This window comes from Trichomonas vaginalis, chromosome V (genome assembly GCF_026262505.1).
Source record: "Trichomonas vaginalis G3 chromosome V, whole genome shotgun sequence".
Lineage (NCBI taxonomy): Eukaryota > Parabasalia > Trichomonadida > Trichomonadidae > Trichomonas > Trichomonas vaginalis.
Genome location: NC_067207.1, coordinates 22389171 through 22401710, shown reverse-complemented (window position 1 = coordinate 22401710; position 12540 = coordinate 22389171). Strand labels below are relative to the sequence as shown.

Sequence of the window (12540 nt, the reverse complement as noted above, 5' to 3'; positions counted from 1 at the left end):
AAAATTTATTGATGAAACTACTATATTAGCATTTTCTGCAACCATTGAACGCTTAGCACTTTCAATTCCTAGATCGAAAAAGGAACTTTCAATAAAAAAGTTTAAGTTATCTCTATCTACTTTTGTAAATGAAAAATGGCAACTATTCTCACTTAGGCATTTTGTACACCAGCATTTTCGTTGAACAACGGAACTATTCCTGCCAATTGTGTAGCAAATGCAACCACCAGCATTTGGTGAACTACATTTACTAAAGGAACAGCCATTATGCAAGAATGCAGTATTTGTTATTTGGATAAAGGTGATAACTCGATCTTTATAATCAAAAAAAATTACACTCTTCTAAGTAATATTGACCTTTATCTGCAGGGAGATTACAATTTTGACAATGTACAATGTGTTCTCCTACAAAAGGACTGCCGAAGAAGCTATTCCAAACACTTTCGCCCTCTGAAGATGTCAACCTATTTAATTTATAGAGAGAAAAGCAAAGTAAGATGAATTTTATTTTTATTTGTCAAAAAATATCTGACAGTCACAAAATAAACATCATTTTTCCAAAAATTGAGGGATGCTCAATTTTTGGATGAATGATTGGAATTCTATTTCGATCAACTTGTACATGAAATTTTAGCAAATTAAATTTGCTCTCTCAAAAATAACGGTTTTGAAATAGAATTCAAAATACAATTTTGAATATGTCCTCCATTCATAGCTATGTGAGAATAGATACCAAATCTTGAGATACTCAATTCAGAATTTAAAGAGTGTACTTACCTTGCGGCATTTGATGCAATTTACACTACTAAATTTATTAATTTTCGTTCGTCCAAAGATTCATCATATCTTTTAAAAATATCGAGTTGAAAAATCTAGTAGTATAATAATTTTGCTTACTATTAACTGAATCTTGAAATGAAAATTATTTTAAATATTTTTATAAGCATTGAGGGTACCTTCGATTTCGTGATTCAACTTCTCATATACTTGGGCGATTTCTTGACCATTTAGAGGAACATTAACTCTTGCCAAACAATATTCAAATCGCCAATCAAGATGTTGCATACGTAATTGACAGTCAGCACGGAGGAGCTTTGAAGTAACATCAGCTTTGCGGCAATTAACATTATAAACGCCATTTGACTTGGTAATTTTAATAACAGTTCCACCCAAAGTTATAACTTTGTATCCATTTGTATCGAAACTGAAATCTAATCTGTTGAAGAGTTGTTTGGCATATGATGCCCATTTTGAACGACTAAAGTAATTTTGAACTCTATCTCTTTCAAGACCGAATTCGTTAGATACTTGATCGACAATAGAATTTAGATCAGTTGTAGAATAATCTCTTTCAAGATTTCCAACTCTTCTGTCATGAAGGATGAAAGGCGTATTTCCACCAGTGACAAGATATGGATGCTGATTACTGGCTTGCTTAGGATGATGGATTATACCATATTGCTTTGCCTGAGTTAATAGACAAAAAACTGCAAGCATCGGAAATATTCTGAGCGACTGTCATTTGACATGTATTTGACATTCAAATCTTTATAGATAAAAATCAATTTTGATTCAGCATTGAGAATATGTCTCTAACATCTCATAGGAATTTACATCAAAATCTTCTCAAGATTTTTCAAATCTGAATTTTCATATCTTCTTCAAAATCGATAACCACATTAAGAGCAACTTTTTTGAGACAATACCTACTGTCAACATCTAAATTTATGATTTTTTAAACAAAAAATAAAATCATTTTTTATTTAAATAGACTTATAAGTATTGATAGCAACTTCGATCTCACTATTCAATTTGTTGTAAATATCAGATATTAATTGGCCAGGAAGTGCTTGAAATGTTTTGACGATATAATCTTCTGGAGTTTTACCATCAGCAATCATACGCATTCGAAACGCCTTATGGAGAAGCATTGTGGAAATGCTTGCCTTGCGGCAATTGACGTTATAAACACCGTTATTCTTGGTAATTTTCATAACTGTTCCGCCCAAAGATACAACTCTAAAGCCGTTGTTATTTAGATCAAAATTAATTCTGCTGAAAAGTTGCTTGGAATAGGAAGCCCACTTCGAACGAGTAAAATGATTTTGAACTCTATCTCTTTCTAGTTCGAATTCGTTAGAGATTTGATCGACAATTGAATTTAAGTCAGTTGTAGAATAGTCTCTTTCAAGTTTTTGGATGTCTTTTTTCAATAAAATGAATGGAAAATCGTCATTGGTGCTAGCAATTGGATAGAGGTACTTTCCGACTTTCTTGGCATGATGATTTTCATCATAGCTTTTAGCTTGACTTAATAGACAAAGAAATTGAAACATAATTATTAACCCTATTCAACCACCGTCATTTGACAATTTCTGGCATTTACAGTTTGATCGAGCAAAATATCAGATTTAGTAAGGAGTTGTCTCAGAAGATATCAAAATGTTTCAAATATGTACTTGTACGCATTCGGGATTTCGATATATATATAACGTAGCACATTTTTCTGGGTCCAGGAAATTTGATGGGTCCTGGCGGTTTTTAATTCAATTTTTGATTTTGATAAGAAAACGATATAAAACAAATTGTAAATTTTGTAGACTATTCAAAATTCCCAAAAATCCATCATTTGCAATATTTCAAATATAAATGTTTCTATGTGTAACATTACATTTAATCTCCAAACAGTATCTTCCTTTAATATGACAGGTCTAACTCGTAAATTTTTTTTTTGCAATTGAATTATCATTAAAAATAATATATTTGAATCTTCTAGCTAACACATGAAGCAAATGCTTTAGTTATGAGCTCACATTCTCAAAACAAATGATTTATAACCATTTAGATTGCTTTACATATAAGGTATTCTTTTCCTCATTTTTCCAATACGCAGATTACTAATTATTTGGGTAATAATCTTTGATTTTATTGATTTGACATGATATATTTCAACAAAATTGAGAGATACCACTTAGATATCACAAATTCACTGATTTTTCCATCATTTAAATGAATCATTACATATAAAGTTGTTTTTATACTCCTCACAAAAAATTTTAAGTATTTGACTCAAGAAGTCCGGATCGATTTTGTTTTTCTTTTCAAGCAAAGACAGACTTTAAAATTTTTACGATTGTTTCAGAGACTTTAAGGATGCACTTACGCCCCTATGACGCGGCCTTCAATTCTGATGTTTAAGATTGATTTTAAATGACGCTTCACCCCATTTGTCAAAAATATGAATTAAAGTCAGATGGGCGTAAGTGCAGCCTTAAAATCAATTAAATTTTGAATGCGTTCTCCATACATAGATAAGTGAGAATAGATACTAAATCTTGAGATCCTCAATTCAGGATTTAAAGAGTGTACTAATTTTTTTAATTTTCTTAGGTCCAAAAATTCATCATATCTTTTAAATATATCGAGTTGAAAAATCTAGTAGTATAATAATTTTGCTTACTATTAACTGAATCTTGAAATGAAAATTATTTTAAATATTTTTATAAGCATTGAGGGTACCTTCGATTTCGTGATTCAACTTCTCATATACTTGGGCGATTTCTTGACCATTTAGAGGAACATTAACTCTTGCCAAACAATATTCAAATCGCCAATCAAGATGTTGCATACGTAATTGACAGTCAGCACGGAGGAGCTTTGAAGTAACATCAGCTTTGCGGCAATTAACATTATAAACGCCATTTGACTTGGTAATTTTAATAACAGTTCCACCCAAAGTTATAACTTTGTATCCATTTGTATCGAAACTGAAATCTAATCTGTTGAAGAGTTGTTTGGCATATGATGCCCATTTTGAACGACTAAAGTAATTTTGAACTCTATCTCTTTCAAGACCGAATTCGTTAGATACTTGATCGACAATAGAATTTAGATCAGTTGTAGAATAATCTCTTTCAAGATTTCCAACTCTTCTGTCATGAAGGATGAAAGGCGTATTTCCACCAGTGACAAGATATGGATGCTGATTACTGGCTTGCTTAGGATGATGGATTATACCATATTGCTTTGCCTGAGTTAATAGACAAAAAACTGCAAGCATCGGAAATATTCTGAGCGACTGACATTTGACATGTAATTGACATTAAAATCTTTAAAGATATAAAAATGAATTGTGAGTCAGCATAGAGAGTTTGTCACAAACATCTCATAGGAATTTACATCAAAATCTTCTCAAGATTTTTCAAATTTGAATTTTCAAATCATCTTCCAAATCGATAACCGCATTAAGAGCAACTTTTTTGAGATAATACTTATTATCAACAACTAAATTTATGATTTTGTAAACAAAAAATAATAACATTTTTTATTTAAATAGACTTATAAGTATTGATAGCAACTTCGATCTCACTATTCAATTTGTTGTAAATATCAGATATTAATTGGCCAGGAATTGGTTGAAATGTTTTGATGATATAATCTTCTGGAGTTGAATGCTCAATAAACATACGGATTCGATACTTCTTTTGGAGAAGCATTGTGTAGATGCTTGCTTTGCGGCAATTAACGTTATAAACACCATTATTCTTGGTAATTTTCATAACTGTTCCGCCCAAAGATACAACTCTAAAACCGTCGTTATCTAGATCAAAATTAATTCGGTTGAAAAGTTGCTTGGAGTAGGAAGCCCATTTCGAACGAGAAAAATTATTTTGAACTCTATCTCTTTCTAGTTCGAATTCGTTAGAGATTTGATCGACAATTGAATTTAAGTCAGTTGTAGAATAATCTCTTTCAATTTTTCGGGTGTCCTTATGCCAGAAAATGTATGGAAAATCATCATTGGTGCTAGCAATTGGATTGAGATGCTTTCCGACTTTCTTGGCATGATGAATTTCATCACAGCTTTTTGCTTGACTTAATAGACAAAGAACCTGAAACATAATTATTAACCCTATTCAACCGCCGTCATTTGACAGTTTCTGACATTTACAGTTTGATCGAGAAATATATCAGATTTAGTAAGGAGATATTAATGTTAACTCAATTGTGCGAGTTGTCAAAATATTAATTTCAAAAGATTTCAAATATGAACATATAAGAATTCGGAATTACAATATACACACCTTTAATCTCCAAACAGTATCTTTCTTTGATGTGACAAGTCTAACTCTTAATTTTTTTTTTCAATTGAAATTTCATTAAAAATAATATATATTTGAATCTACTAGCCAACACATGAAACAAATGCTTTAGTTATGAGCTCACATTCTCAAAACAAATGATTTATAACCATTTAGATTGCTTTACATATAAGGTATTCTTTTCCTCATTTTTCCAATACGCAGATTACTAATTATTTGGGTAATAATCTTTGATTTTATTGATTTGACATGATATATTTCAACAAAATTGAGAGATACCACTTAGATATCACAAATTCACTGATTTTTCCATCTTTTATTGATTCAAAATAAGCGAAATAGGCGAGACATGTTTATGACTTTATGATTATTAACTTATTTTTGATTTATAAAATTATGCATGTTTCCAAATTTTTTGTCTTTTTGAAGATTTTATGGATTTATCAACTGTTTTATCATTCCTTGAGGCAAGAGGCTCTGGTAATTCAGAAGCACTTGCTGCAGAAGCTGAATATCTTCAGAGTAATCCACTTCAATACTTTCTTGGCCTTGCAAATGTAATTATTTCAGATAATGTAGATCATACATTAATTTCAAGAGCCATGTTATCAACAAAAACACCATTACAAAAGATAAGAGACTTAAATTTAGACACAACAGATACAATTGCATTAATTGAACACCAACAAACGGGACTTTTCCAAGAACTTACTCAAAAAGCATTAAATTATGCCTCAGAAATGCCAAATCAATCAGGAAATTTACTTTGCAACATTCTCGTAGAGTTTATTATCAATTCCGGACTAAATCCTGACAATTTCACAGCCGCTGTTGAAATTATTACAACAATTACATCATATTGGGAGAAAAACAAGATTGATTCTCTCACAACATCATTCGCAACAGCCTTTGATAATTTATCAGATGAAGTTTTTATACCAGATCCAGAGATGTATCAACCGATTATGTCATTTATCATTAGCTCTCTATACATAGATACATTAACACAAGATGCGCAGAAGAAAATCCTTACAGCTTTGCTTCATATTATGAGTTCAATCGAAGCAATATTAAATGACGAAGATAACAGAGGTATCATACTCCAGGTGATCGAATCTAAGGTTTCCATACCTTCTCTCAAGCCAATTTGCTACAAAATTTATGGAAAAATTGCAAGATATGCATATTCTCATTTTGGCGACATTGCTGCTAACGTAGTACTTGGAGCCAACCAGTACTTATCAGAACCAAACATTACAGGTGTAGATCAATGCGCAATTTGCAACTTTTTCAAACAAATTGCAAGAGCAGAGCTTTCTTACATTAACAACCACTTGGAAACATATGGTATTATAGAGCAAGTCTTTCCAACAATATTCATGCCGATCGCAACCATTTCTGCTTCAGATGATTCAACAGATTTACCTCCAGAAAACCAGGCATTGACTCCAGCTGATGAAGCAATCAACGTACTCAATATAATGACCAGGGTCTGCCCATCAGTGACTCTCCCTATCATCGTTGAATTCGTACAAGAGAATATCTCGGTAGAGACCATTGGAGGAAAAGTGACAGCTCTTGGAATTTCTTATGCCGCCATATCATTACTCGAGAATGAAGCGTTGGATGACTTCACGAGCCTCATCATTCAGTCTATTGCAGACTGTTTGACATCTGAAATTCCTCGACTTGTCTATTTTGCCCTAATAACTCTGTCAGAAATTGTAAATCACTACATACAGTGCAAGAAGTACGATGTATTATTAGAGCCACTTACACAGATGCTACCAGTAATATTAGATTACATAGAAAACAATGTTGATTCATATATTACTGAAGCAGCAATCGAAATTGTCATAAAAATGGCAGAACAGAAGGATAAATTCCCATATACAACAGATATATTCAATAAGTTTATTGGAGTTTTTGAGTCAAATGACCAATCTTTCGTTTCAACAATCTCCAGTTTTATTTATATCATAATTCAAGAAGCAGCTAACGTCCAAGATGTTGTAAACCTAGTTCCTACTATTGTACAGTTAGTTCTAGGTACAAAAGATAACGAAATTCTCAAGAGAAACTCAGGAGATATATTTTATCTTCTTTACATCTTCCTCCAGCACTGTTTCTCTGCTTTTGACGATCATAAGGTCGCCCTCATTGATGCATTGATCGCTGATTACGTTGCAAATCAATCATGTGATTCTGTCAACGCGAGAGTTGTTTCTTCCATCATTTTTGCAATCGCAAGAGATGGAAGCATCGCAGAACTACAATCTCAGTACGGCCAAATCATCGGAGACATATGTTTATACTTATTGCAAAGAGTTGGCAATCCAACAGATGTTTCCGATGGTTGTATAGCCATAGAAAACCTTATTAAGGCCAAAGGATTCATTTCTGATCGTCTCCAGGACATTGTTTATACATTAAATGCTGTTATCCCAGATCATAAGTATTTCCCTGAATGTATGATGAATATTGTATCGCTCGTTAACTTCCTGTTCCAGACAAGCTATTCTGAATTGTTTGCCAAGGTCGGCGGAGTTGAAATTCTGAAATTAATTAATTCATTCGTTATTGAAGACGAATCATTCGCTACTGATTCATGCGATCTACTTAATAACATCACAGCTCTCTATACAACACTGTTAGAGAAGTATCCGGAGAACTGTTTGCAGTGGGTTGATCCAATGATAGCAATAATGCATAAATTCAGCCCAGCAATAGATTGCGCGGAATCAGATGATTATAGAGATAGCTTCTTAGTCCAAATCTGCTCTTTCTTGAAAGGATTTTCAGAAGTTTTTAGAGATGACGGAGTAAATGCATTAAGAGATGCATTGACGAACGATGAAAAGTTCTTAGCTGTTATACACATGTTCTTTGAAGTTGATAGAATTGCTTCTGATGCAAGAATTTTGTTTAATCAATTAGAAATTCCAATTCCGAATGAAGAAGAGGAACTTGGCGAGTAATAAAGATATTTTAGAGTTTTACTATTTTTAAATGATCATGTTTTTTTACTATTTTATGCATTTGTTTTGATCAAAATATTTGGCAATAATCTTAAAAGTAATTATCGATCGGAAAAAAGATTAGCAATTTCGATTGTGGAGATATAAATACAATGAGAATCAAATTTGCGGTGAGTGAAGAATAGTAGTAGGATATGAAGGGTTTTGTGACTTTTTTTGTTACGTCTATATATAGATGAAGGTATTTTTTCACATCTTCTATATATAGATGATATAAAAATTTTTTCTTACGTTTTTTAAGTCATGAATTCGTAAGAAAGCGCGACATTATTAAATAAATTAGTAATAAATATTATATACTAAACACATTAAAAAAAATTAACATTAATTTTAAAATAATTTATTTTATCTTTTATAAAAGAAGCTATATATAGATGATGTCAGATATTCCGCGATTAATTAAACATTGTTTAAATCCTGAATGGGTTAAACTTCAATTTAAAAATGAAGATTGTGAATTATTAAATGAATATGAAAGCCAAAATAAGCTAATGAGGTATAAATGTAATGATAAAGAATATTTAATTTCATGGAATCAATGGAGTCATAATCAAAGACCTCATAAACGAGAAGAAGAAATTGAAAATAATGAAATGGAAATCATTGATGACATTAAAGAGGATGGAATTCCTAAATTTTGTAGAAAAACCTTTAGAACTAAGTTAGGAGCATATAAACGTAGAGTATTAAATCCTGAATATCTTAAACATTTATTTAAAAAGGAAGACTGTGAATTATTAAACGCTAATGAATATGAAAATGCTAAATCAAAACTGAGATATAAATATATTGGAAGTGATGAAAGGTGTAAAGATAAAGATAAAGTTTATTCAGTTTCATATAATAACTGGCACACGTTAGGGATAAGAAAACATTTAGGAGATTATGAGAAATGTTCTGAATTCTTTAAATCTAGTATATACGAGAGAGTAAAAGAAATTAGAAATAATTATTTTCATGAATAAAAGATTCACTACCATAATGAAATAAAAAATAAAAAAATTTTTAAAAAATAAACTTTAAAAATTAATGTCTTACGAAAAATTAAAACTTAGTTATGTTTATTATTTTATTTTTTTATTTAAAAAAAAAAAAAAAAAAAAAAAAAAAAAAAGGGAGTGGGGCTTCCAGGCACTTCGTGCCTTCTAGCCCTGAGGATGAATGAGTATAAATGAAGTCTCAACAAAGTCTTTACGAAGAAGTCTCAACAAAGTCTTTACGAAGAAGTCTTGACAAAACATTTACAAAGAAGTCTTTACAAAGTCTTTACAAAGTCTTTACGAAGAAGTCTTGACAAAACATAGACAAGAAAGTCTTTACAAAGTCTTTACGATGAAGAACTTTACAAAGTCTTTACAAAACATAGACAAGAAAGTCTTTACGAAGAAGTCTTGACAAAGTCTTTACAAAACATAGACAATGAGTGTAAATCAGACAAAAATATATTTTAGGGTAGAAGGGTATATCTACCCCGTTTTCTACCCTCATTTCTACCCTCTTGAATTTTCATGAAATTTACACCAAAAATATATTTAGGGTAGAAGGGTATATCTACCCCGTTTTCTACCCTCATTTCTACCCTCTTGAATTTTCATGAAATTTACACCAAAAATATATTTTAGGGTCATTTACGAAGAAATCTCAACAAAGTCTTTACGATGAAGTCTTGACAAAGTCTTTACGATGAAGTCTTGACAAAGTCTTTACGAAGAAGTCTTGACAAAGTCTTTACGAAGAAGTCTCAACAAAGTCTTTACGAAGAAGTCTTAACAAAGTCTTTACGAAGAAATTCATGAAAATTCAAGAGGGTAGAAAAGAGGGTAGAAAACGGGGTAGATATACCCTTCTACCCTAAAATATATTTTTGGGTCATTTACGAAGAAGTCTTGACAAAGTCTTTACGAAGAAGTCACAATAAAACATCTGTCACTTTTCAGGAAAAAACATTTTTATTATATATATAAAATGAATTTTACAAAACCACCGTTACCCTTCTTTGGAAATAAGAGTAAATGTAAAGATATTCTATTGAGAGAACTTAAGAAACTACCGAATGGTCTAACATTTGTAGACTTGTTCGGTGGAAGTTTCTATATATCTCATTTGTGCCATACAATATTTCCTGACTCAAAGATTATATGCAATGACTTCGACAACTATATGAACCGTCTCAAACATATTCCAGACACAAACAATATATTGAAAGAGTTAAAAGAAAAGATACCTATAGGTAAGATGGAACGTATACCATTAGATAAGAAAAAATATTGTGAGAGAGGTTTTGAAAAAGGCAGAGTATATTGACTGGGATAGTATATCTTCTAGACTATTGTATAGTGGTTCTATAAGAGTTCATGACATTGAAACACTTATGTCAAAAGTTTTATATCTTAACTATACAAAGGTTTTCAAAGAGAACATAGAAAAATATATTGAGGGTATAGAGTTTGTGAGATGTCATTGGACAGAGTTGTATGAAAAATATAAAGACAAGGAAAATGTTTTCTTTATAGTGGACCCGCCGTTCTATAACACATGGATTTTCAATACCAAGTAGACTGGACTTTGAGAGACTCTTTAGAAACTTTAGACGTTTTACATAACCATCCATGCTTTTACTTTACATCCGATAAAAGTGGTTTGGAAAGTGTCATGAGATGGTTAGAGGACATACATGACTATGAGTTTAGATACGATAAGATAGAATATGAGAGAGGTCCTATAAACTGGAGAAAGTGTCATAACAAAGAAATTTTATTGGTAAGTAAATGTGGTTTGAAATAGGACTACTTGTTTTAGGTTTTTTCCATTGTGTCATTTACTTATTTGACGTGGCAGAAAGATATAGAGAATATGAAGATGAACCAATACCAGCAAATGTTCAGCATATGTACTCGTAAGAGATATTTTTATCTAATATTAAATGGACGCACAGAACTTAGCGAATGCACAGCAACCTGGACAACCAAACCCAGAGAATATTCCAAATGAAGTTAGAATACAAACTGCAATGGCAAACTATGGTCAAGTGCCAACAGATGTACAAATGCAAACTGCCATGTCAAATGACGCTGCGTTAGGCTTACCACCATGGTATGCAAATATGAGATGGAAAGAGTTTTATACAAACCCTGAAGTGGGATATAAACAACTCTATGCAGATGACGCGAACACAGGAGTTGACCCAGAGTATGTTTCTACCAGAGGAAACAGAATGTATGAGCTCCAGTTAAAGAATGCTATGGAACTCAACAGGAAACGTAAGAGACTAGGCGGACATTAGATTTTTACATATAGTAAAATGGGTTTCTTTGGAAGAATAGGAAACTTCTTTCGAAAATGTTGGAAGAGGTATATGGAATGGAATAAAATCTGTCGGAAGAGGAGTATGGAACGGAGTCAAAAATATTGGTAAAAAGTAGGTCAGTTCGTTGGTATTATACCTAAAGACCCTGAACCAGAAGAGCAAGCTCCTGTTATACAACAGCCTGAACCTGCACCACAGTCTAGTTGGCAACCAATCCAACACCTCAACCGTATTAAAAAATTATATTTTTACCGTTCGATAGTAGTTGTATATGAAACTAAGTTCTAAAGTAAAACGCATGGTATAATGGAATTATTCTCTTTCTTCCATCTGTAGTAAACCATACTTGAAAGTCTGAAATACTTCACTCGGTGGTTCATATAGCTTTGTAGGTTTTTCGTAAAAGTCATTTGCCAAGCATAAAAAAGAGTTTTGTGCGCCAGAAAATGAAGCATGAACTATAATAGCATCTGAGTCGAAAACATTTTCATATGTTCCATTAGGGTTTTCGACTTCATAAAAGTTCGGGTGTACTGGATATTCTGCAGGCTGATTTAACATCCTCAAAAATCTATACCATGCCAAGTTGTTATATTTTGTAGAAATATAAACGTCTTCTCCAAGGTCTTCTATTCTATTGATTTTAACAGTTGCATTTTTCCTGTCATATATAATATCGAGATGGTACTCTCCTTCGTCAATGTTGTACTGTTTTGCATATTCGAGATAGATATCGTTTATTTTTTTTCTTGAAAAGCTTGAAGAGTTGTTTCTAAGTTTACAAGCAAACTAACTTGTAAAAGTTTTCCCTGTTCAAATTTCTCATACGTACGTTTTTCTTTGTTATAGTATCGAACTTCAAAAGCGACCGTAAATGGGAAACCATGTATGGCTTCTGAAATGAATTTCATTCTACGAAAGCCAATAGCTTTTGTGACGGATGGTCTCTTAGCCATCTTAACGGGTAGTCAAAACGATAGCCTTCATGCTTACGGTCCTGTCTCAAACTTTTGACCGACATTCGTAAAAAGTTCATCTAATGGTTTAGTTGTAGCAACTCTTGAATTTTCTTTTTCTATTGAAAGCATATTTT

At 32.0% G+C, this 12540-nt stretch overlaps 5 protein-coding genes across 5 annotated transcripts, besides 2 other annotated features; 1 reads left to right on the top strand and 4 right to left on the bottom strand.

Moving 5' to 3' along the window:
- Positions 1 to 927: 927 nt before the first annotated feature.
- Positions 928 to 1497, bottom strand: TVAGG3_0383600 (uncharacterized protein; the record flags this gene model as incomplete). The annotated part of the gene is made up of 1 exon (XM_001311886.1): positions 928 to 1497. One exon carries the CDS (start codon positions 1495 to 1497, stop codon positions 928 to 930), a length of 570 nt encoding a protein of 189 aa, XP_001311887.1.
- A 266-nt stretch (positions 1498 to 1763) lies between these two features.
- On the bottom strand, positions 1764 to 2336 carry TVAGG3_0383590 (uncharacterized protein; the record flags this gene model as incomplete). The annotated part of the gene is made up of 1 exon (XM_001311887.1): positions 1764 to 2336. One exon carries the CDS (start codon positions 2334 to 2336, stop codon positions 1764 to 1766), a length of 573 nt encoding a protein of 190 aa, XP_001311888.1.
- Positions 2337 to 3148: 812 nt separating this feature from the next.
- Positions 3149 to 3275: a mobile genetic element.
- A 215-nt stretch (positions 3276 to 3490) lies between these two features.
- On the bottom strand, positions 3491 to 4060 carry TVAGG3_0383570 (uncharacterized protein; the record flags this gene model as incomplete). Its single annotated transcript, XM_001311888.1, has 1 exon — positions 3491 to 4060. One exon carries the CDS (start codon positions 4058 to 4060, stop codon positions 3491 to 3493), a length of 570 nt encoding a protein of 189 aa, XP_001311889.1.
- Positions 4061 to 4260: 200 nt separating this feature from the next.
- TVAGG3_0383560 (uncharacterized protein) lies at positions 4261 to 4901 on the bottom strand (the record flags this gene model as incomplete). Its single annotated transcript, XM_001311889.2, has 1 exon — positions 4329 to 4901. The coding sequence occupies one exon, from the start codon at positions 4899 to 4901 to the stop codon at positions 4329 to 4331; it is 573 nt and encodes a 190-aa protein (XP_001311890.1).
- A 628-nt stretch (positions 4902 to 5529) lies between these two features.
- TVAGG3_0383550 (armadillo (ARM) repeat-containing protein family) lies at positions 5530 to 8101 on the top strand (the record flags this gene model as incomplete). Its single annotated transcript, XM_001311890.1, has 1 exon — positions 5537 to 8080. The coding sequence occupies one exon, from the start codon at positions 5537 to 5539 to the stop codon at positions 8078 to 8080; it is 2544 nt and encodes an 847-aa protein (XP_001311891.1).
- Positions 8102 to 9224: 1123 nt separating this feature from the next.
- Positions 9225 to 12540: part of a mobile genetic element that runs on past the window's edge.